General features: G+C 42.9%; 1 protein-coding gene across 2 annotated transcripts in view; it reads left to right on the top strand.

Moving 5' to 3' along the window:
* Positions 1-1,384: 1,384 nt before the first annotated feature.
* Positions 1,385-23,308, top strand: part of FZD6 (frizzled class receptor 6) — a 52,106-nt gene continuing 30,182 nt past the window's right edge. The window contains exons 1-2 of one of the 2 annotated variants that reach the window (XM_077809892.1): positions 1,385-1,691; positions 2,747-3,131. In XM_077809892.1, the coding sequence (XP_077666018.1) occupies positions 2,952-3,131 (180 nt within the window). In that variant the 5' untranslated portion in view covers positions 1,385-1,691; positions 2,747-2,951. Of the gene's footprint in view, positions 2,200-2,746; positions 3,132-23,308 lie in introns of both variants that reach the window. The other variant, XM_077809891.1, reaches the window with a different exon arrangement.

Raw genomic sequence — 23,308 nt, 5'->3', positions numbered from 1 at the left:
CCCAGCCCTGAGCCACCTCCCACATTCCAAACCCCTCAACATCACCTCCATATCGGTGCAAATAACAAAATTCATTCTGCACATGGGTGCAAAAAATTAGAGGGAACACTGCCCTCCACCTGCATTTAGGCACCTAAATCCCAGAGGGGGCAGGGTTTAGGACACACCTCTGTCATCGTCATCTGCTATTAGTTAGCTTAGGTAGCTCATTGCCTTGCATGCTGGCTTTTGTGAATCTCATTCTCAGGTGTTTATCTCTTGCCATATATTGGAAGCCTAGGTGCCTAACTCAGGCTTTGTTCATCTTAGTGATTTTCTAGATGTCTAAGTCCCTTTGTGGATCCAGGCCAAAATCTAAGGCCCTGATCCCGCAAAGACTTATGCACATGCTTAACTTTAAGTGCTGAGAGTAGACTCATGCGCTGGAACGTGACTACTCACAATGCATAAAGTTAAACATGGGCATAAGACTTTGCAGGACTGGAGCCTAATTCAGGTTTACAAATGTTATACATGGTCTTTCATATTGTAAGTTGTTTGGGGTAGGGACATACCCATATACTGTTCCAGCACACAGAGTTGCACATGCAGAATATGGGCAAATTATTCTTTTTTCCATTTTCATATAGGCATGAAAAACCTTCTGAGGGAGAGAACACTTCGCAGTTAGGAAATTTCCTGTACACATGTGACACTTACAAATTAATTTACATGTGTTCAGTGCAGTATCCTGAACTGACTCACAAAAGACTGGCATGACATGATCACCCAGGGTGACCAGACAGCAAGTATAAAAAATCAGGACAGGAGATGGGGGGTAATAGGTGCCTATATAAGACAAAACCCCAAATATTGGGACTGTCCCTATAAAATCGGGACATCTGGTCATCCTATAAGCACCTTTCCTTTTTCTCAATTATCAGCATCACACTCCACTTTGTAATGATCTTCTTTCAGGCCCTCTATTTGATGTCTCAATGCACTTTCAGTACGCAAACAAAGCAAGCTTCACAAGACATCTGTAATGTATTTTTATCCCCATTTTACAAATGCAACAAGTGGTTATGTGATTTGCCCAAAGCCATGCAACGGGTCAGTGGCACATGAGGAAATGGAACCCAGGACTCCTGATTTCCAATATTAGGGTTTATTGCCACGAGAAACTTGCATTGGTATAATTTACAGTGGGCAGTTAAACCGGTGCAAAAGATTACGGACATTCTTAGTTCAGTTAAAGTGTGGCTCATTTCTGGGTAGCCTAGGGGCAGGTTTAACAGAACTACAGGGCAGGAAGCCATCCTCACACCCAATTGCGGTGTTCACACGGGAGCCTGCACTGGTTCAACTATTATAGGTTTAAAATCCGATTTAAATTATCCCTCTGCATCGCTGGTTCCCAGGTAGCAAGGCCCAGTACATGCCCCGCAATGGGGATGGGCCTGGGCTGGGCCCCCGCTGACAGACAGCAGCTCGCGATGGGCGGGCGGGCCGCCTCGCGGCTGGCTATGCGTGCCACGTGGCCGTGCGGGCACCGCCCCCTCACGCTCCTGCCCGCCGGCTTTCAAATATCGCGGGATTCTGCGGCCAGGTGAGGAGACGTTACGTCCTGTTGGTGCTTCGCAGGAATCGCAGCCGGAGCGGCGCGGCCATTGGAGGGGGAGGAGTCGCTGCCGCCCCCCCCCGCGGCTGAGGTGAAGACCGGGCTTCTGCGCCCTCAAGGGCTGAGCCGCCCCGCCGGTTTTCTCCCGGGGCGGGGGGTGGCTGCGCTGCCGCGGGGGGGACTTCCGCCCGTGCCGCGGCACGTACCGGGGAGAGTGGCCCTTTCCCCGCAACGCTGCGTCAGGGCTCCCGAGCGGCGGGCCCGGGGGAGGCCGCCTGAGGGGCCCGGGGTCCCCGGACGGCTTGGGGGCAGGGTGCGTTGTGCCTTGTCCCTGGGCGGAGCCGTGTCCACGCCGGCTGGGGCAGCCTGGAGCGGGGCCATGGAGCGAGTTCCGTGGTCCCGCCCCAGGCGCCGCTTCCCAGGGAGGGGCTGGAAACCAGGCCCCGGCGCGGGGCGGAGGCCGCAGCTGCAGCTCCGGGGCAAGGCGGTAGCTGAGCGGTGTCTAAGCGAACCGATCGCGGGGGTTACGCTCAGCCAGTCCCGGCACGGGAGCGCGGAGCGGTGTGAGTGGAGAGCCCGCGACGGGTCGCCTGCCTGCTGTACGTATTCCCCGCTGTAACCTCAGCGACTGCGTGGTGGTGGGGGAAATTGATTTCTTGTCTGGAAAGTCCCCTTGCTTGCTTAGAGCCATTGGACAGGTACCAGGTGTGATGGAAGGTTAAATTGTCGCTTGACCTCCCCACTCCGCTAGCGTTGGTGGCACTTGACTTCAGATTTAGCAAACCTGACCCATTGTGAAAGATTAAAAAAACTGGGTGTGCTTAGTGTTGACAAAAGAAGAGGAGGCAAACACTTGTTGTCAGGGATGATCTAGGTTGATTTTTGTCCTGTGACAGCATAGGGGCTGGACTTGATGACTTCTTGAGGTCTCCCTTCTAGCCCTACATTTCTGTGATTCTGTGGCGTTACTCTTCATTCTCACCAGTGTCAAGTGAGAGGAGAATGAGGCCTGGGAAAAGTTGTCTTTTCATTTTACAGATTTATAGAAACCTGCTTTCTCTGCTCGAAAGTCTACTGTTTCATGTCATTTACTGGCTTTTGTAAAGATAACTACTGCTGAGCTGCGATGTCTTTTTGTTTTTACAGTTCACAAATAAGGAGAAAAAGATTTTTCAAGGAATCAAGATTGTACAGATTGGGAAAGTCCCATGAGAAGCAAGGAGCTTGATCAGCTTTTCACTGCTCTTTGTCCATCTTCTTCTGGAAGAAAAGATGAAGATTGACTTCATATGAAAAAATCTCTGTAACCACTGACCAAAATTATGTGCTAAAATCAGAAATCTTGACAAAAATGGGAATACTTGTGTTTTTTGTGATTTACAGTCTAATCTTAACCCTGATACAAGGGCACAGTCTGTTCACCTGTGAACCAATTACTGTTTCCAGGTGTACAGGACTGACATACAATATGACATTTTTTCCAAATGTGATGGGACATTATGACCAGGACACTGCTGCTGTCCAAATGGAGGTGAGTTGCCCCTCCCTGTTTTGTATTATTTGTTGCATTCAAGTAATATAACTGGGAACAATTGGAAAGGAATGATTTATAAACAGATAAATCTTTCTGTCATCCTGTAATACTTGGAAGGGAAGGTAGGTAATAGAAACAACTAGCTGCCCATTTGAACACCTAGGAAGTGCTTCTCCATCCTGTTGCAGCCTCCTGGATGTGCAGATAAGGTGTATGACAGTTGTATGCTGTCCTATGCAGACCCTTGCAAGCCAATAGTACACATTACTGTGGCTATTCTGGGCCTCTCTAGGTTGCAGAGCCAGGATTTAGAGCAACTCCCTGAAATGCCTAAATTATGTCCAGTGGCAAGTAGAACCTTGATCAGGCCAGAATCCAAAGTGTATAAAAGTAGCTTAAAGTTGCCTTTCCCACCCCTACTGAGATGCTTTGTTGTGTGCTGTGCATCCAGGAGACTGAGCACATAGTCTCATCCCTACTTCCCATTCTTTGTTTCCTGAGGTCTCCTGACTGAACTTTTTAAAAAGAAAACTGCACCTGTTTTGAAAGTTGACAAGAAAAGAAGCACTTCGTACACCCAAATAAATTGTTTCTGAAAATCTATAATACACTTAGTTTTTTCTGGGAGCTTGCCATCTGCAGAAAAACCTTGTTAGTTGTTATAGTGGTAGGAAAGCCCTCTTGTTGAGAGACTTGTAAAACAAGTTTCAAAGCGATTTTTAAATGGGAGGGAAAATACAGGGCTTGAAGTACGTAGCAGACATGTACTTGCCAGAGGCTAATGCAAAAGATGGAAGTGGCAGAGGGGCACAAGGAAAAACTTGAATGCTTTTATCAGGGGCTGAGGACCCAATAATGATGCTACCAGCAGGCTGATCGAGGGATTGAGTAACTAAAGCAATAAGATGGGAAGAAAAAGCTCTTTTGTTTTTCCAGTACATTTGAGACCATGACCATCCTCTAGTCCGTTTCACTGCTATGTTGAACCCCTTGTCAGTTCCACTGCTGCCCAGTCATGCCAGTTACTTACTGGTGCTAGGCACTGGAGCTTTTCGCGGGATGAAGACACAATAATGGATGCTGGAAGAAGGGTAGAGCAGCAGAGCCCCAGTCCCTCAACAGCTGCCAGTAGGTCTATGTGGCAGCTGTGAAACTGACCAGAGTTGTTTAAGGTTGATTCTGCTGCTGCTGCTTGGGACAGCTTTGTCTAGTGGCAGGAGCCCTGGAGTTGAGAATAAGTTAATGCTTGGATGGTTATCGTTGCAACCATAAGAGGTAGAAACAATTTGTTTTAAATTAAAGCTTAAGTTCTGCAGGAACTTGTCTTCGTCCTTACAATCACCACTTGCCATGAAAATAATCCTTATCATTGTGCATAGCTATTTGGATTTTTCAAGACCCAGAAAGCAGGAATGTTTAAGGCACTGGGTCTAAATCAAGGTGATTCAGGGTCTAATCCTGACTTTGCCATAGACTTGTGTGACCTTGGATAAATTTGTGCGTGGAGGGGGCCCTCTGTATGCAGCTGTCCCCAGCTTTGTGTGCAGAAGGGGAGTCTGGTCTCCTTTGTTGGCACCATATTCTTTTGTCTCATTGCTTTGGACCTTGTGGAGGCCTCCGCGCAGGGTCCCGCTTGAGAATAATGAATGGAGACTTGGCAGGCCACTAGGGAAGAGTGGGGTGGTCCAAGGGTGCATATCATCCTCTCTCTGGCTTTGTGAAAAATCTGTGGTACAGATGATAGAGCCACAGGCTATATTACTGTATCTATATAGCCCACCTTGACTTTTCCATGGCCATCTACGGGGGAGAGGAAGTTTCTTGAATAGCTTCACTGGAGCCAGGGAGATGTGCTGGGGGGGGAGGGGCAAAGCTAATGCTGAGGCACAGGGCCTCTGCACCGGTGGCTCTACCTTTCCCCTTTGTCTTATCCTCTCCTTTGACAGGGTGATTTGGGGTATTGGTGGTATTCTTTCTTCAGACTTCTCTCCCAAAAGAGAAGATCTGAGGTTGCTCTGCCTCAGTTCACCATCTGTAAATGGAGATGCCACTTCCCTGCTTTGCAACAGAGTTGTATGGCTAAGTTTATTAATATATGTGAGGAGTTTCTATACTGTGACGGGTGACATAGCAAAGCCTATTAATAAATTGATACAGAATTGGGCCCTAAAGATTCCCTGCTTTCTTAAATTACTGTGAAAACAGACTAAACTGAATATTGACTTAGTACAGCTTTGAAACTTTACTATGCAGAAGAAAATGCTGCTTTCCTTTTTTTAGTAGTTTAACACAGTACCTTACTGTATTGGGGGGTGGGTGTGGGTTTGGTGACTGTGCTGCTGCCTGATTGTGTACTTTGGTTACAAATGAGGGGTGTGACTGACAGGTCAGTTCATAACACTGGTGTTTGTAACTCTGAGGGCTTCCAGCGGAGGGCAGTGAAAATTATTAGGGAGTGGAGCACATGACTTATGAGGAGAAGCTGAGGGAACTGGGGTTGTTTAGTCTGCAGAAGAGAAGAATGAGGGGGGATTTGATAGTTGCTTTCAACTACCTGAAAGGGGGTTCCAAAGAGGACGGATCTAGACTGTTCTCAGGGGTAGCAGATGACAGAACAAGGAGTAATGGTCTCAAGTTGCAGTGGGGGAGGTTTGTTGAAACAAATGAAGTTGCTTCAGCTCAGACTCAGTGGAGAAAATAATAAAACGTTTTTGTAAGAATGTTCTATACTGTGGTATTATAGCTATGTTGGTCCCAGGATATTAGAGAATCAAGGCAGGTAAGGTAATGGACCAACTTCTGTTGAAAGACAAGCTTTCTAGCTTACACAGAGCTCCTTTTCTGCGTCTGGGAATTGTATTTAGCTGGGACTCTGAGTACAACGTAGAACAAAAAAGGCTTCAGAGGTGATCCTAGCAATTATAGGCCAGTAAGCCTAATGTCAGTACTGAGCAAACTAGTTGAAACTATACTAAAGAACAAAATTGTGAGACACATAGATGAATGTGATTTTTGTGGAAGAGTCTACGTGGTTTTTGTAAAGGGAAATGATGCCTCACGCATCTAATAGAATTCTTTGAGGGGGAGCCAACAAGAATGTGGACATGGATGATCCAGTGGATATAGTGTACTTAAATTTTCAGAAAGCCTTCCTCGCCAAAGGTTCTTAAGCAAAGTAAGCTGTCATAGAATAAGAGGGAAGGGATGGTCCTCTTCTGGATCAGTAGCCACAGGAAACAAAGGAATAAATGGTCCATTCTCAGAATGGAGAGAAGTAAATAGTGTGGCCCGCAGGGGTCTGTGCTGGGACCAGTACTGTTCAACGTACTCAAATAATCTGGAAAAAGCATTGAACAGTGAGGTGGCAAAATCTGCAGATGACACAAAACTACTCACGATAGTTATATCCACTGCAGACCATGAAGAGTTAAAGGGATCTCACAAAACTGGGTGAGTGGGCAACAAAGTGGCAGATTAAATTCAGTGTTTATATATGCATTACATTGCATTCATCAAACGATGGGGGTCTAAATTAGCTGTTACCACTCAAGAAAGATCTTGGAGTCTATGTGGATAGTTCTCTGAAAAATCCACTCAATTTGCAATGGCAGTCAAAGAAGCTAACAGTGTTGGGAATCATTAAGAAAGGGGTAGATAGTAAAGCTAGGATTTAGTCACTGGTATTTTTAGTAAAAGTCATGGACAGGTCATGGGCAACAAACAAAAATTCATAGCTCATGGCCTGTCCATGACTTTTAGTAAAAATACCTGTGATTAAAATCTTGGAGGGGGTGCTGGAAGGTGGGGGGGTTGTTGGGAGGGGCAAAGGGACATTGCTGTTTGGGGTAGTGGGGGTGGCACTGGGGGCCAGTGGCACCAGCGGCAGTTGTGGCTGTCGCGGGGGCCACCGACCAGCTGGCCCTGGAGCCATCTGCTAGGGCGGTCCTTGAGTCAGCCACACTGGCCCCTGGAGAAGTCACAAAGGTTGTGGAAAGTCACAGTATCCGTGACTTCTGCGACCTCTGTGACAGACACGGCGTCTTAATATTAAAAGACAAATTATCATATTGCCTCTATAAATTCATGGTACACCACCTCTTTAATACTGCGTGCAGATCTGGTCACACCTCTCAAAAAAGATATATTGATATTAGAAAAGGGCAACAAAAATGATTGGGGGTATGGAACAGCTTCCATATGGGGAGAGATTAATAAGACTAGGACTTTTCAGCTTAGAAAAGAGATGACTAAGGGAGGATATGATAGAGATCTATAAAATCATGACTGGTGTAGAGAAAGTAAATAAGGATGTGTTAGTTACTCATAACACAAGAACCAGGGGTCACCCAATTAAATTAATAGGCAGCAGGTTTAAAACAAAAGGAAGGACAGCCAACCTGTGGAGCTCTTTGTCACAGGATGTTGTGAAGGCCAAGCCTATAACAGGGTTCAAAAGAACTAGATAAATGCATGGAGGATAGGTCCATCAATGGCTATTAGCCAGGATGGGCAGTGATGATGTCCCTAGCTTCTGTTTGCGAGAAGTTGGGAATGGGCAACGGGTTGGATCACTTGATGATTACCTGTTCTGTTCATTCTCTCAGATGTATCTGGCATTGGCTACTGTCAGAAGACAGGATACTGGGCTAGGTGGATCTTTGTTCTGACAGAGTATGGCCGTTATGACTTGTCAGTATCAGGGAAATTGTCCCTAATAGCTATAGCAGAATACATTATACAGCCAGAGTAAACTATTATAAAGATGGAATAAACTACTCTACTCCAGCTGTAATGGTCAAGTTCCTTGTCTAGACAAGCCCTATATCTTCAGTTTCCCCAGGTCACCTGATTGTGCAGGCTATTGCCAGTAATTTTTCAGCCTTCGTAGTATGCACATCCTCAAGATATCTATAAACTTTATTTCTAGTCTTTGTTTGTTGGTAAGTTGAGATACATGTAAATCAGTCCTTCCTACTGATCCGTCACTTTTGTTTTTCTTTGAACTCCCTTTTGTTTGTCAATGTCTGTGTGCTGATAGTGTGAAATTGTGAGCATTACTTCTAGAGAGAGGTGGGTGAGGTAATATCTTTTGTTGGACCAACTTCTGTTGATGTGAGAGACAAGCTTTCCATCATACACAGAGCTTTTCTTCGGGTGTGGGAAATTTACTCAGTGCCACAGCTAAATAAAAGATGGAACAGATTGTTTAGAACAAGTAAACACATTTCAAAAGACCATTCAGGGGGAAGTGGGCTGCATTCCCACCCTCCCCATGATTTGAAAGGATTTAAGGGAGGGGGAAGTTGGGCAGTGGGGTTAAGTGGGTCATAGATGTAATAAGCAATAAATCCAGTGTCTCTATTCAATCCATGATTTTTAGTATCTAGCAAATTTATAAATTTTAAGCTCCTAGGCTCATCTTTCAAAAGTGTTGTGCAGGTTTCCTTTGGGGAGGAGAACAGAGGTCATATATAGAGTGATGGCTTTGTGAAGAATGTTCACCCACAGGTGGTTTGGTGTTGTGACAGAAGACAAGCTTAAATTAATAACTTTGCTAGATACTGAACATCATGGACAACAGATACACTGGATTTATTGCTTACTATAGCAATCTGTATAACCCAGTTATGCTTCCCCCCCCCCCCCCATTTCCCCTTCTCCTTGAATGGTCCATTGAAATGTGTTAACTACTTATGCTAAAACAACATAAGAACGGCCATACTGGGTCAGACAAGTCCATCCAGCCCAGTATCCTAACTTCTGACAGTGTCCAATGCTAGGAGCATCAGAGGGAATGAACAGGACAGGTAATCATCAAGTGATCCATCCAGTCACCCATTCCCAGCCTCTGGCAAACAGAGGCTAGGGACACAATCACTGCTTATCCTGGCTAGTAGCCATTGATGGACCTATCCTCCATGAATTTATCTAGTTCTTTTTTGAACCCTGTTATAGTCTTCTCTGGCAAAGAGTTCCACAAGTTGGCTGTGCGTTGTGTGAAGAAGTCCTTCCTTTTGTTTTAAACCTGCTGCCTATTAATTTCATTGGGTGACCCCTGGCTCTTGTGTAATGAGGAGCAACTAACACTTCCTTATTTACTTTCTCCACACCAGTCATGATTTTATAGACCTCTGTCGTATCCCCCCTTAGTCATCTCGTCTAAGCTGAAAAGTCCCAGTTTTATTAATCTCTCCTCATCTGGAAACTGTTTCATACCCCTAATCATTTTTGTTGCCCTTTTCTGTACCTTTTCCAGTTCCAATATAGTCCTTAGGCTCAATATCTGGAAAACTTCCTAGCTGTAAGATTCATTAGATTTTAATAGTTTTATAGAAGGAAATGTAAGGCCATTTCCAAAGTATTTTAAAATTAGATTACAGGATATTTTCTACTGTTTTGTGTGGAGAAAAATCCTGCCCTGTTGAGGAATGGAAAAAATGATCTGATCTTGTATTTTCCATTTCTAAATTCTGAGACAGGTGTTCTTGTGTCTGTTATCTATGCTTACAGTGGAGAAAGAAATGAATCTAGCTACAGCAGCAGGAAAAAAATAAATAGAATTAAAGTCACTGTCAAAGATGTACCAAAATAGTATCACTTGAATTATTGAAGCAGCAGTAGAAAATAAAATAACACTTCTGTACCAAAAAACACTTCTGTATTTTTCCCCTTCTGTAGATTGAATCAATTTAATTTCTCTATTGACATAATAGATTGTAAAATGAAGCAAACAGTGGAGTTGGGAGAAATAAATCTTTCATAATTAGTTCAACATTAAACAACAGACCCTTGCAACTGGGAAACATTGACATTGTTTTAAGTTACCGGATATCTTCAGCACATGGAGGGTGTTTGGTAGGAGAAAAGAAATGCAACGGCTACAAATGCAGAGTGTCAGGAATTCTGTAAGATGACTGGCTCAGAATACTAACACACTGAAATGTGGATAGATATTCTTTTAAAATTTTAAGTGAAAATTATCTGGAAGAAGACAAAGGAGATCATGGACTATAATAGAAAGATTTTGTGGATGGTGGCATGGTATCCTGTACATCTTGTCTTTAAAGAACAATATAGCATAGTGCTCACAAATAATAGTGGCACACCACCCAGGTAAGATGCCTATATAAGTTCTTTAGTGTACTTGTAATTTAAGACATTAATAAGGTGAAGCTTCACCAGAAGGTGAGAAACAGTTTTATATTTATAATTCAGACATACTATCCAAATTATCCTACATGCTTCTAATAAGGCTAGCTTCAAGACTAGACTGCTATTAGTATGGCAAAGTGGTTTGCTTTCTCCAGGAAAGAGTTGTTGGCTGTATCTCCTTAGAATCACCCTGAAAGCTCAGGAGATGAGCAAATATATATATGAGCACCAGCATGAAGGGTAGTTAATTTTTCTCTTTAGTGTAGAGTTTTATAATGTAATTGTATTTTTCATTTAACAGCAATTCAGGTAGAAGATGGGAAATTGTTAGGAAGCATTTATTTGCATGATGTTATGGCTATGCTGACTTTTGCTGGCCGTTTAGGTGGTGGTTTCAGGTGTATTTGTTTTAACCATTATACAGAAGTGCATAAGGGATAACTTCTTGTGTACAGTACATAGTGAAGATTAATCCACCAGTTTTGGTATTAGTAGTGGTAAGCATGTCAGTAGGAAAAGTACTATGCCTTTATTTAACCTCAGGTCAGTATGGCTATTCATGTACTTGATGTTAAGCATGTATGTAGCAGAGGGAAATAATCCCATAGTTGAGACCCTCCTTCCAGATGTCATGGTATCCTTCCCCATTGAGGATACCTCTGTGCGGGAGGGAACTCCAGTTATTAGGAAGAGACGGGTAATAGTAATGGCAGATTCAATTATTAGAAACAGACTGCTCTCTGCTCCAACTCCTTCCCCTGGCTGATTGAAGCAGGAGGCTTTTATCAGGTGACTAGCTTCAGGTGCTCTAATAGGTTTCTATAGATTAATTAAAAGAACCTGAAGCCATTCTTCCCTCTACAGGGAATAAGGCTTCTCCTCATCCTGGGACTTACATATCTCTCCTATATCACTTTCCTGCTGCCTTCTGGCCATGCTGTATTACAGTATTATTATTACAGTAGGTACCAATGGCATAGGGAAGGATAGGAGAGAGGTCCTGGAGGCCAAATTTAGGTAAGAGATTGAAGTACAGGACCTCTATGGTAGCATTCTCTGAAATGCTTCAAGTTCCATGCACGGGGCCAGTTAGACAGGCAAAACTGCAGGGTCTGAATGCATGGATGAGATGATGGTGAAGGGAGGAGGGGTTTAGATTTTATTAGGAACTGGGGAATCTTTTGGGAAAGGGGGAGCCTATACAGGAAGGATAGGCTCCACCTAAACCAAAATGTAACCAGATTGCTGGCATGTAAAAGCAGTTTTTAAAGTAAGGGCTCTGGGAAAGCTGACAGGTACAGAGGAGTATGTGTTTTGGACTGAGACATCCCTTGGAGGATCTATTCATGGAGATTCTATATGTCCTAGTAAGAAGGAGGACATGGAAGATCATAAAATATGGGTAGGATCTGATGAGATCTGGTCGTCCCTTCTCAAAAAAGATATATAATGGAATTGGAAAAGGTACAGAAAAGGGCAACAAAAATGATTAGGGGTGTGGAACAGTTTCTATATAAGGAGAGATTAATAAGACTAGGACTTTTCATCTTAGAAAAGAGATGACTAAGGGAGGATATAATAGAGGTCTATAAAATCATGACCGGTATGCAGAAGGTAAATAAGGAAGTGTTGTTTACTCCTTATAACTCAAGACCTAAGGGTCACAAATGAAATTAATAGGCAGCAGGTTTCAAACAAAAGGAAGGACCTCTTCACACAGCACAGAGTCGACCTGTGGAACTCTGCCACAGGATGTTGTGAAAGCCAAGACTATAACAAGGTTTAAAAAAATAACTAGATATGCTCATGGAGGATAGGTCCATCAATGACTATTAGCCAGGATGGGCAGGGATGCAAAACCTTGCTCTGAAGTGTCCCTGGCCTCTGTTTGCCAGAAGCTGGGAATGGGTGACCTTTAATATTGCAACCTTTAGGTCTGAAATTGAGTGACCAGAGAGATTGAAGTGTTCTCCGACTGGTTTATGAATGTTATAATTCTTGACGTCTGATTTGTGTCCATTTATTCTTTTACGTAGAGACTGTCCAATTTGACCAATGTACATGGCAGAGGGGCATTGCTGGCACATGATAGCATATATCACATTGGTAGATGTGCAGGTGAACGAGCCTCTGATAGTGAGGCTGATGTGATTAGGCCCTATGATGGTGTCCCCTGAATAGATATGTGGACACAGTTGGCAACGGGCTTTGTTGCAAGGATAGGTTCCTGGGTTAGTGGTTCTGTTGTGTGGTATGTGGTTGCTGGTGAGTATTTGCTTCAGGTTGGGGAGCTGTCTGTAAGCAAGGACTAGCCTGTCTCCCAAGATTTGTGAGAGTGATGGGTCGTCCTTCAGGATAGGTTGTAGATCGTTGATGATGCATTGGAGAGATTTTAGTTGGGGGGCTGAAGGTGATGGCTAGTGGCGTTATGTTGTTTTTTTTTTGTTGGGCCTGTCTTGTAGTAGGTGACTTCTGGGTACTCTTCTGGCTCTGTCAATTTGTTTCTTCACATCAGCAGGTGGGTATTGTAGTTGTAAGAATGCTTGATAGAGATCTTGTAGGTGCTTGTCTCTGTCTGAGGGGTTGGAGCAAATGCAGTTGTATCGTAGAGCGTGGCTGTAGACGATGGATCGTGTGGTGTGGTCTGGGAGAAAGCTGGAGGCATGTAGGTAGGCATAGTGGTCAGTAGGTTTCCGGTATAGGGTGGTGTTGATGTGACCATCGTTTATTAGCACCATAGTGGCCAGGAAGTGGATCTCTTGTGTGGACTGGTCCAGGCCGAGGTTGATGTTGGGATGGACATTGTTGAAATCATGGTGGAATTCCTCAAGGGCTTCTTTTCCATGGGTCCAGATGATGATGTCATCAATGTAGTGCAAGTAGAGTAGGGGCATTAGGGGACGAGAGCTGAGGAAGCGTTGTTCTAAGTCAGCCATAAAAATGTTGGCATACTGTGGGGCCATGCGGGTACCTATAGCAGTGCTGCTGATTTGAAGGTATACATTGTCCCCAAAATGTGAAATAGTTATGGGTGAGGACAAAGTTCAGCCACCAGGTTTGCCGTGACATTATCGGGGATACTGTTCCTGATGGCTTGTAGTCCATCTTTGTGTGGAATGTGGTGCTTCTAGAACTCTATTTCAGACCTAAAGGTCGCAATATTAAAACAAAAAGACTTCAAAAACAGACTCCAACGAGAGACTGCTGAATTGGAATTAATTTGCAAACTGGATACAATTAACTTAGGCTTGAATAGAGACTGGGAATGGATGTGTCATTAAACAGAGTAAAACTATTTCCCCATGTTTATTCCCCCCCGCTCCCCCCTCGCTCCTGGGACGTTCCTGTTTACTGCTGGAAATGGCCCACCTTGATTATCACTACAAAAGGTTTTCTCCCCCCCCCTCAACCCCCACTCTCCTGCTGGTAATAGCTCATCTTAAGTGATCACTCTCCTTACAGTGTGTATAACACCCATTTTTTCATGTTCTGTGTGTATATAAATCTCCTCACTGTATTTTCCACTGAATGCATCCGATGAAGTGAACTGTAGCTCACGAAAGCTTATGCTCAAATAAATTGGTTAGTCTCTAAGGTGCCACTAGTACTCCTTTTCTTTTTGTAAATTAGTTTAGAAATCTTGGTATACTTACCTGTGTTTGTATTTTAAAATGAAGATTGGAATCAGAATGGTGTTTCCTTGCCTTCCTGTTTCTTAGGATTGGGGTGTGTCTAGAATCATAGAAGAAGTTTAATTACTATGTGTGTATGTCTATATAGCAAAAATTCCCAGCCAGTCATGTTAAAATGCAATTTTAGACATGTCTTGTGTGGGAAAATTCTGATCTCACAAACTATTTATTTAAAAATACCCATGTGAAAGATGTGAACAATTTTCCTATAATTGAGACATAAGTAGCACTAGTTTTCTCTCAAGCAAAAACTTTTATGTAACTTTTGTCAAACTTTAAGGACACACACAGGTTCACACGGGGGGCTTAAACACTTAACTGCCACGTGAGGAACCTAAGTTTAACATTTAGGTGCTATTGGCATTCACAAAATCACTGGTGAGCTGCTGCCTACCCCTGTAAGTGCCTAAGTTTCCACTGTTAAAGTCCCCCAGTTGCCTACGTTTCTGTGCTGGGGCATGCACGCAGCCTAAGTCCTGACAGCACCAAGGAGCTCAGGGCTTAGCTCTCACCTAAGCCCCCGTGAAAGTTCCCCTACCTATCTTGCCTGCAGGGACAGATCTGTTAGCTGTGCTCAAAGTCTGCCTAAGAGCATACCTAGCAGATCAGGCCCTTTTTACCCAATAACCCAGTAGTTAGAGCAGTCACCCAGGCTTTGGTGTTCAAATCCCCAATTTGCTTGTTTTGGAGAAGGGATTTAAACTCAGGTCTCCCCTGTCCCCATAGGTGAGTGGCCTAACCAATGAGTGTTAAGTGTTCTGGGGTGGGTCACTCTCATTGAAGCCATTCCACTTTATATAAATAAGTATTCATTGGGCAAGAGAGAGAGTGAGAATGACTCTATAGCCTCTGTGGTTAATACACTCTCCTGGGAGACCCAGGTTCCTGTCCCCGCTTCAATGGATATTGGAACAGCTTCAAAAGGAGAGACACAACTCTTCCCTCCTCACCCACAAGTACCTTATAGCCCAGGGCACTCACCTGGGAGTAGGGGAGACCTGGGTTCAGTTTCCTGCTCCAAATCGGGTAGGCTGGGGAATTGAACAGGGGGTCTCCCACATCTTGAGTGAGTGCTCTAACTACTAGGCTGTTGGGGGCAGGCCTCTTCCTTCCCCTCTGTTTTTTGTTTTGTTTTTTTTTCTTGAGAAAGGGCTGACTTTGGCACCTAACTCCATGAATGGGTTAATGCCTGGAATCCTGAATAGAGATAGGCACTAACTCCAGGCCAAAGGCAAGTGCATAATTGCCTTTGAGGGATGGGGCTTAGGCCACACTCCTCTCATTCAAAAGAAAAGGCGTACTAGTAGCACCTTAGAGACTAACCAATTAGTGCCCCTAGTACGCCTTTTCTTTTTGCGAATACAGACTAACATGCCTGCTATTCTGAAACTCTTCTCATTGGCATTTCCTACTGCTTGTTTAGATGGTTCTCAGTTCAATTTGCTGACTTTTGTGAATCTCTTTTTTGGCACCTAGCTTTTCCCCATGCATTGTGAGGGAAGCCTGAGCCCTGAACTTGCTGCTGTGAATTCCACTATGTGCGAACCTAAAGATTAGGTGCTGTAACTTTCAGCATTTCAGTGCCCAAGTCCCTCTTTTGAATCTAGCCCCAAATGGATTTTTTGAAGTAAAATAATTCAGTGGCGCACTCTGATGCGGTAACAGTACTTACCACATATTTTAAGTTTTCAAAACTCTATACAAACATTAATTACAGAGAAAATCTACTTAAAGCTGAAGAAAAGACCTGTTTTTGTGTTTGTGTCTGCTATCACTGTAATGTAAACTCTCATCCCAGAAACAGGGCCTTCCTTAGGATTTATGGGGCACTAAGCAGTATTATTAAACTGGTGCCTCTATGCCCGATGGCATCCTGAGCTTGCAACCCGTTGGCAGGGGGGAGGCAGCAAAGGATAACACAACACCCAGCCCGCCTCTGTACCCTCTCTTTGAAGAATGGACATGCAGAAGGTACCTAATTAAAAGCACTTAATTTGGGAATAAAAAATGTCAGTCACAGGTTTTTTGATACGCCCTGAAGTTTGTAAGACATTTATTTGCAAAAACTTTGTAGTAAGGTTGAATCAGCTGTCTTGCTGAATACAACATTAAATATTATGGAATACATGATGCAGCTCTTCCTTGTTTTACATTTTCTTAATCAGTATTTCTAAATTGATTTTATATTTTAAATGTACTCTTAAGCCTTCTTAAAGTAATCATTCCAGATTACTACATATTTAACTCACTGAAACAAAGACATTGTAGTAAATCAGTGACAGAGGTTTACTGTGTTCATAACAATGTTCATTGCTTTTAGAAAAAGGGAACACTAATTTACTTTGTGTGATCTCCATAACGAGAAACAGGTTTATGAAATTTCACAAACTTTAAAAAATATGGCAGAGAGTCCTGTGGCACCTCACAGACCAACAGACATATTGGAGCATAAGCTTTTGTGGGTGAATATGAAAGCTTATGGTCCAATATGTCTGTTGGTCTGTGAGGTGCCACAGGACTCTCTGCCGCTTTTACAGATCCAGACTAACATGGCTACCTCTCTGATACTTTCTAAAAAAATGTTTCCAAAGGATTTTATGTCTTACTAAGGTACTGATTTTTCTGGAGGGTTCTCCTAAAACTAGTTCCTCAGATAGTCAGAAGTAAAGAAAGGGAAACTGCTTCCAGATAGCTGGACAAAGAAAGGGGTGTTGTCCCTTAAAGGGACCTCTTCAATGGGGGGTGGGGGGGAGAAGGGTAAAGGGAGAAAGGGGTGGACAGAAAGGACAGGAAGACTTTGGATTAAAGTATTTTTTACTATAGTAATTAAAATGTGTGTTTTAGATAAGGGTAGTCTTTTGAAGGATTTATTTAAACTGTCTGAAGATCCAAGCATTTAAGGCTAAAGATGATTGTGCATCTGAAAATCTATAGAAGGATTTGTTTAGAGATGTGATTTTTATAATCTTCACCAACACATTAATGAAATAGTTTAAAATTTGCTTTAAGAATAAGGTCCTGTAGACTGACATTTTCTGAGTAAATATTACAGTAACGCACAACTGTTTTTGTCAGTAAATTCAGAAACTGACAGTATATACCTGGGGTTTGGCAAATGCCTGTTAAATGGTTTCTTTACCCCTTGAATGGGTCTTTAACAGTTTCAGTGTTGTGCTAATAGGTCTGGCAGGCTGGAATGTTTTTTCACCTTTAACTACTAGATCGTCTCCCAAGGAAGACTCACCAGGCTGCAGCAGCCAGCTGTGGGAGCCTGCAGGAAGGGTCAGAACAGGGTTAGGAAAGCTAGGAGGGTGGACACTAAGACCCAGTGGTGCCCCAGATTTGCAGGGGCCCTGCACAGCTGCTTATGTTGCATGTGCCTAAGGATGGCCCTGCCCAGAAGCGCTGGTATTATAGAAAATTACCCTAGATTCAAATGTACAGCAGTTGGTAGATCCTACATAGATGTAAAGACAGCAGTCGTCATACAGTCAGTCTCCAAAATTAAACCAAACCAAAAATGTTTTCCCATTGTTCTTTTCAGCTGTATCTCTAGTTGTGTAATTTTATATATTCAGATTAGTCATCCAACAGGGGCATCCTGTATAGTTTTCACTCTGGTCAGTGCACTTGCAAAACTAAGAATTCAGTTTTAGGCCCCAAACTTGCAAACTGGTCCTTACTGATGCAGAGACCCTCTTGCAGGATAGGGGCCTATGTTAGTCTATAGAAGGTAGCTAAACTGCAACATAAGTTTAGTGAGTTGCAAAAATTTTTGTTAGGAGCCATGTGTGCAATGTATATTTGCATCTTGAAATCCAGAAGTTGTGAATGTTAAATTGTCAAACAAAAGGAACTGCACCAAAGCTTCTCAAAACAGATAATGATTTTGCTTTCTCAAACCTCCAAATTTATTTTCTGTCATTCCTTGTCCAATCACAAACAATTCACTTAGGGCAGGATGTTTGCTGCTTTGAGAGCCTTCTATTGCCATTTCAAAAGAAGGTGTCAGTCTTACTGTACCTCAAGCATTATTTGATGTAAGTAGACCTCTGCTCCATAGGTGAGCAGTGTATAGTCAGGTCTCTGTGGATATGTCTGCACAGCATTTTGGAGTGAGTCTCCCAGTCCTGGTTGACAGATGTGGGTTAGCAGGGTTTGCACTAGCACTGTAAAAATACTTGTATAGATAGCTCTTTGAAGTTGCGGCTTGGGCTGGATCTCGAGCTCTGAAGCTTAGGGAGGTGGGTGGGCTTCAGAGCCCAGATTCCAGCCAAAGCCGCAACTTCAAAGAGCTATTTATACAACTCTTTTTACAGTGCTTGTGCGAACCCTACTAGCCTGAATCTGTTGACCCATGCTAGGAGGCTTGCTGTGTAGACATACTCTGTAAGATCTGTACATATTTTGCTAATTAGTGAACACCAAATTTCCTTATTATTAAGTAGGCCATCATGCTGGGGTGTTACATCTTCCAAATAGGTTGGTCCCTGTTAGTGCTTCATTTCCTGAAAGTTGATTGGTAAGACCTTTTTACTTACCCTTACTTAAGCAGTGCTGCTGAATTAGAAAGATGTACTTTTAGGTTAGATAATATTCTTTCATTTAAGGGAACAGAGCATGAGAAATTTTTCGTTATCATTCTGCTAAAGTAGCCATTTGTTTTAAATTAACTCTGAAACCTAACACTGAAAACTTCTGTGCCAACTTTAAGTATTTCATGAATTTTAGAAAAATTGATTTTGTCCCTCATCTCTCTCTCTGATCAGCAATGGAAATTGTCTTCAGCGTAACTTGTTTGCCAGCTCTCTAATTGGATTCTTTTAAAGTTACTTCACAGTTTGGATAAAATTAACCAGTTTTCTGGAGATATATAGTTATTAAATTCCTATACTTTTATCAAGACCAGTTAGGTTATTCTCTTTGTATGAAACAAAATAAGAGTCAAATAATCTTTGTTATGCAGATTGCATTGTGGCTGTGAGATGCTTTGTGTGTATTCTTTCTAGATTGATCAGAGTTTTTGTAGACTTGTAGCTAACCCAGCCAGTTTTACTTTGTGACATGACAGACTCTTAATTAACCTAAGGTCCTTGTTCTCTCATGAATTTTTTTCTACAGAGGGTCGGAAATTCCTTGAATTTCAACTCTTGTGATTTCTGGTCGTCTTTGTTGTGTGGGTCGAGGACAGGTTACAGAGATAAATGCTGAACTTGATCGGTGATGGGATTCAGCCTCCTAAACCAGAGGATCTTCCAGATTATATATGGGGTTCAGTACTACTTCCCACCAATGCCTGATCTTTTTTCCCCCCTCCATCCCCCTGCACCTGTTCATACCCTTTCCTCATCTGGGCAGCAGTGAAGGTGACGTTATTGGTGTTCAGTTTTGTTGGGGTGTGTATGTGACAAGTAGGCCCCTTCGTAAAAGGTCTCATGTTCTTTTCAAACAACTCTTGTCTCAAACCTGGCAAACTCACTATGCCATACCTCTTGTAGGGTATTTATCTGTGAAGGGTAACGTACGGTATCTGTTGAAAACTCATAACTTACCAAGACTCGTAATCATTACAAGATGTATGTAAGTATATTAAAGGTATGCTTTATGGACTTGGAGTAAAAGTTAGTCACCTGGGGATAATATATCTTGGTGATGGCCCATTCAAGCAGGACTAAGTTGTCATTCCTCCTTGGTTAGCTTCCTCTCAATTTTCTAGCTTTGCTCCATCCCACGACTGTCAATGGAAAACCATCAGACACAGCTGCAAATAAATGAAACCACTTTCAGACAAAAAAGGAACATTGATTTCCAGCTCTCTAATTGGATTCTTGCCCTGCCTATGAATAAAGACAAAAGACTGTTTTAGTTAACAAGATGGGGAGAGGCACTCTCTATCCATTCACTGAGGAAATATCTTATGGTGTGGGGGGTATTTTCATAATAGTTTGAATCTTGGTTCCTGTGAAGCCAGCAAGCTCTATAACAGACTGAACTTTGAGGTAAAATCTACTTTATTAGATAGGAAAGGAAACTATTAATAATGTAGGTCCTAGTTCGCATTTTGTTGTTTTGTGTTGTTAGAATTTGTTTCCATCACTCTCTTGTTTCTAGCTGAATCTCTGTTCTTTCTTAAATAAACCTTCATTTATTTTATTACAAGTGCTGTGTGTTATGTAGGAGTGGTGATTTAAGGTAAAACTAGTAAACTGGGGTACACTGCTCCTTTGGGGGCAGAAAACCTGGGATTTATGTGAGTAATCAGTCTCGGGCTGGATATCACGGGGAAATGCTGCAAAGGAACTCAGGGCTGAGGTGCATCTATTGTTAGGCACCTAGGCGAAGATAGGGTTGGCATAGCCCAGAGGAGAGTGCTTGAGTGGCTAACAGCCACCACGGGCAAGGCTAGTTCTTGCTAGAGGCCAGCGGTAACAAGGTGACAGTCAGTCCCGGGAACTCCAAGGACCGTGGCAGGTGGAGTAGAGTATATCATGGTGTGCAGCTGTTCCTCAGTTCCTCTACCTGCTACCTCAGAATTCCAGGGAAGGGCCAACCCCACATAACTCTGCTGGATAAGCTTTCATTGAATACTAATGAGCATGTCTGTGTGTGTGGTGGGGGGCAGAAGGGAAACATACTGGTGAAGCCAGAGCTCCTCTTTCCCCCAGCCTCATCCTGTGCTATCCCACCAGCATACACCTCTCTACTCACAGAGGCAGATGGAAGATTAATGCCTCTTCGGTATATTTGGACTGTAAGGTTAACTACTACTACTTCTGTAAGACCCCGCAAGTGAGATTTCTTTGTATACCAGCAATCCAGTATATCAGATATTTAAAAAATAAGTGTGTGCCACATAGCAAAATAAATTCAGAAATTCAATTATTAGAGTCCTGTGAAATTCTTTTTATTTTCTGTAATTTTCTTGTTTCTCTTTAATTTAGTGTTAGAATATAAGAATGGCCATACTGGGTCAGACCACTGGTCCATCTAGCTCAGTATCCTGGCGTCTGACAGTAGTCAGTGCCAGATGCTTCAGGGGAAATGAACAGAACAAGGTAACTTTGAGTTATCCAACTCCATTATCCAGTCTTAGCTTCTGGCAGTTGGAGGTTTAGGGACACCCAGAGCATGGGGTTGCATCCTGACCATTTTGGCTAATAGCCATTGATGAACCAATCTTCCATGAACTTATCTAATTCTTTTTTGAGACCCATTATAGGTCTGGCCTTCACAACATCCATGGCCATGAGTTCACACACTGCAGTCAGCCTGTGGAAGATGTACTTCCTCTTGTTTTGTTTTAAACCTGATGGCTGTTAATTTCACTGGGTGACCCCTGGGTCTTGTGTTATGCAAAGGGATAAATGACGCTTTCACTTTCTCCACACCATTTGTGATTTGAGGACTTCAGTAACTCAGCCAGAGGTTATGGGTCTATTAAAGAAGTGGGTGGGTGAGGTTCTGTGGCCTACAAGGTGCAGAAGGTCAGGCAAATCAGTGGTTTTCAAACTTTTTGTTTTGGTGACCCTTTTCACACAGCAAGCTTCAGAATGTGACAACCCTCCCCCCCCCTTATAAATTAAAAACGGGATGGGGAGAGTTGATTTGATTTAATGGAGGCTCGGGGCTATCAGCCCCATGGAACTGACAGCTCCTGACCCGGATATAACCACCTTATGACCCCCTGAGAGTCACGACCCCCAATTTGAGAACCCCTGGACTAGATCGTGATGGTCCCTTCTGGCCTTATAGTCTGAGTCTGGGGCTGGATCATCTTTGTCCGCATGCTTGTTGAATTCCAATAGATTAGTGAGGCATGATTTCCCTTTACAAAAGCAGTGTTCACTCTTCCTCAGCATATCATATTCATCTATGTGTCTGATTCTGTTTTTTACTGTAGTTTCAACCAGTTTGCCTGGTGTTGAAGTTAGGCTTACCAGGCTGTAATTGCCAAGATTGACTCTGGAGCCTTTTAAAAAAAATTTTGTATTAGCTACTCTCCAGTCATTTGATACAGAGGGTGATTTAAGCAGTAGGTTAATAGCACAGTTCTGCAGTTTCATATTTGAGTATTATTTTGTTTTGTTCCCTGGGGTGGAGGGAGGTGAGGTTGGGCCCTGTCCCAGGTGCTGGGAGGCAGAGCTGGAGAGCTAGCTTACCCTCAAGAGCAAGCCCATTCCATGCTCATCCCACAGCAGTGGCTCCTCTTCTGTGGAAGTGGGCCTGGCTCCCCACTCTGGACGTTGTGACTTGGCACATGGGGCTGCAGTACTACACAGGTTTGGCCTGGCCACTCCTCCGTCACAATAAGTATTGGGGCAGCTAGGCCAAATTTGAGTGAGTTTTGTGCTACAACCCTTTGCATCAGGTTGCAATGCCACTCACTGAGATTTGACCTGGTCAAACTTGAGTGGCGCTCTGACCTTGCGTGCCAGAATTATATTTTATTTTATACATTGTTTTATGTTCGCAAAAAGCGTAGAGCTCGACCATTTATATCCATTTATTATAGTATGGATATAAATATATGAAGGAGGACATAGCATCTGAACCCTGAGTTAGTTTTATCATCAGCTAGTTGAGGTTTGCCCTCCCATTAGAACAGTTTACAAAGTTGTGATGGGTCACTGGAAACTTTTGAATTGCAATTGGGTGTTTTTCTAAAAAATGTGCTCTAGTTCAACCATAGGCATTGGACTTGAAGCAGGAATTAATTCAGTGAAGTCCTATGGACTCTGTTATGCAGGAGGTCAGATTAGGTGATCATAGTGGTCCTTTCAAGCCTTAAAATCTGTGAATCTAGGGTATATAGTAAAGTTATTTGAAGGTCTACAGTGTATTTTTATTTTTCTCTCACATTTATGCTCTGTATAATCTATAGGGAGAGAACTATATATAACAGTTTTTCACAAAGATTTCAGATCTGTAGTGCTTAGAATAGAAGCATTTTGTTATGATTGTTTTGAATTGTAAATTACAGATAGTGACATCTATAATTTAGGTTCACATCTCAAAATGCCGTGTGGTTTTTTTGGTAAGCCATTTGGGAAAGCTGGGATTTAAAATCACTGTACTTCAGTTTGTTTCACAGCAGCTACTTTTATTAAGATTTAAATGATTTCGTATTTATACTGTTTCTAAATTTTGTGAGTTTATAATTTTTTTTTAATTTTGAACTTTGGAAGAAGTATAATAGGGCATCTTTACAACAGTTAAATTATTTTAAAGCTCCTACTCTTACTACTATGTGTGTAAAATAACAGCAACATGCCAAAGCCTAGAGAAATCTAAAGCAAAACAACCTGCCTTCTCTACCGTGTGTGTGCGTTT

Source organism: Eretmochelys imbricata, chromosome 2 (genome assembly GCF_965152235.1).
Source record: "Eretmochelys imbricata isolate rEreImb1 chromosome 2, rEreImb1.hap1, whole genome shotgun sequence".
Taxonomy (NCBI): Eukaryota; Metazoa; Chordata; order Testudines; family Cheloniidae; genus Eretmochelys; species Eretmochelys imbricata.
Note: the sequence above shows the minus strand (reverse complement) of the source record. Positions and strands in the feature narration are given on the sequence as shown.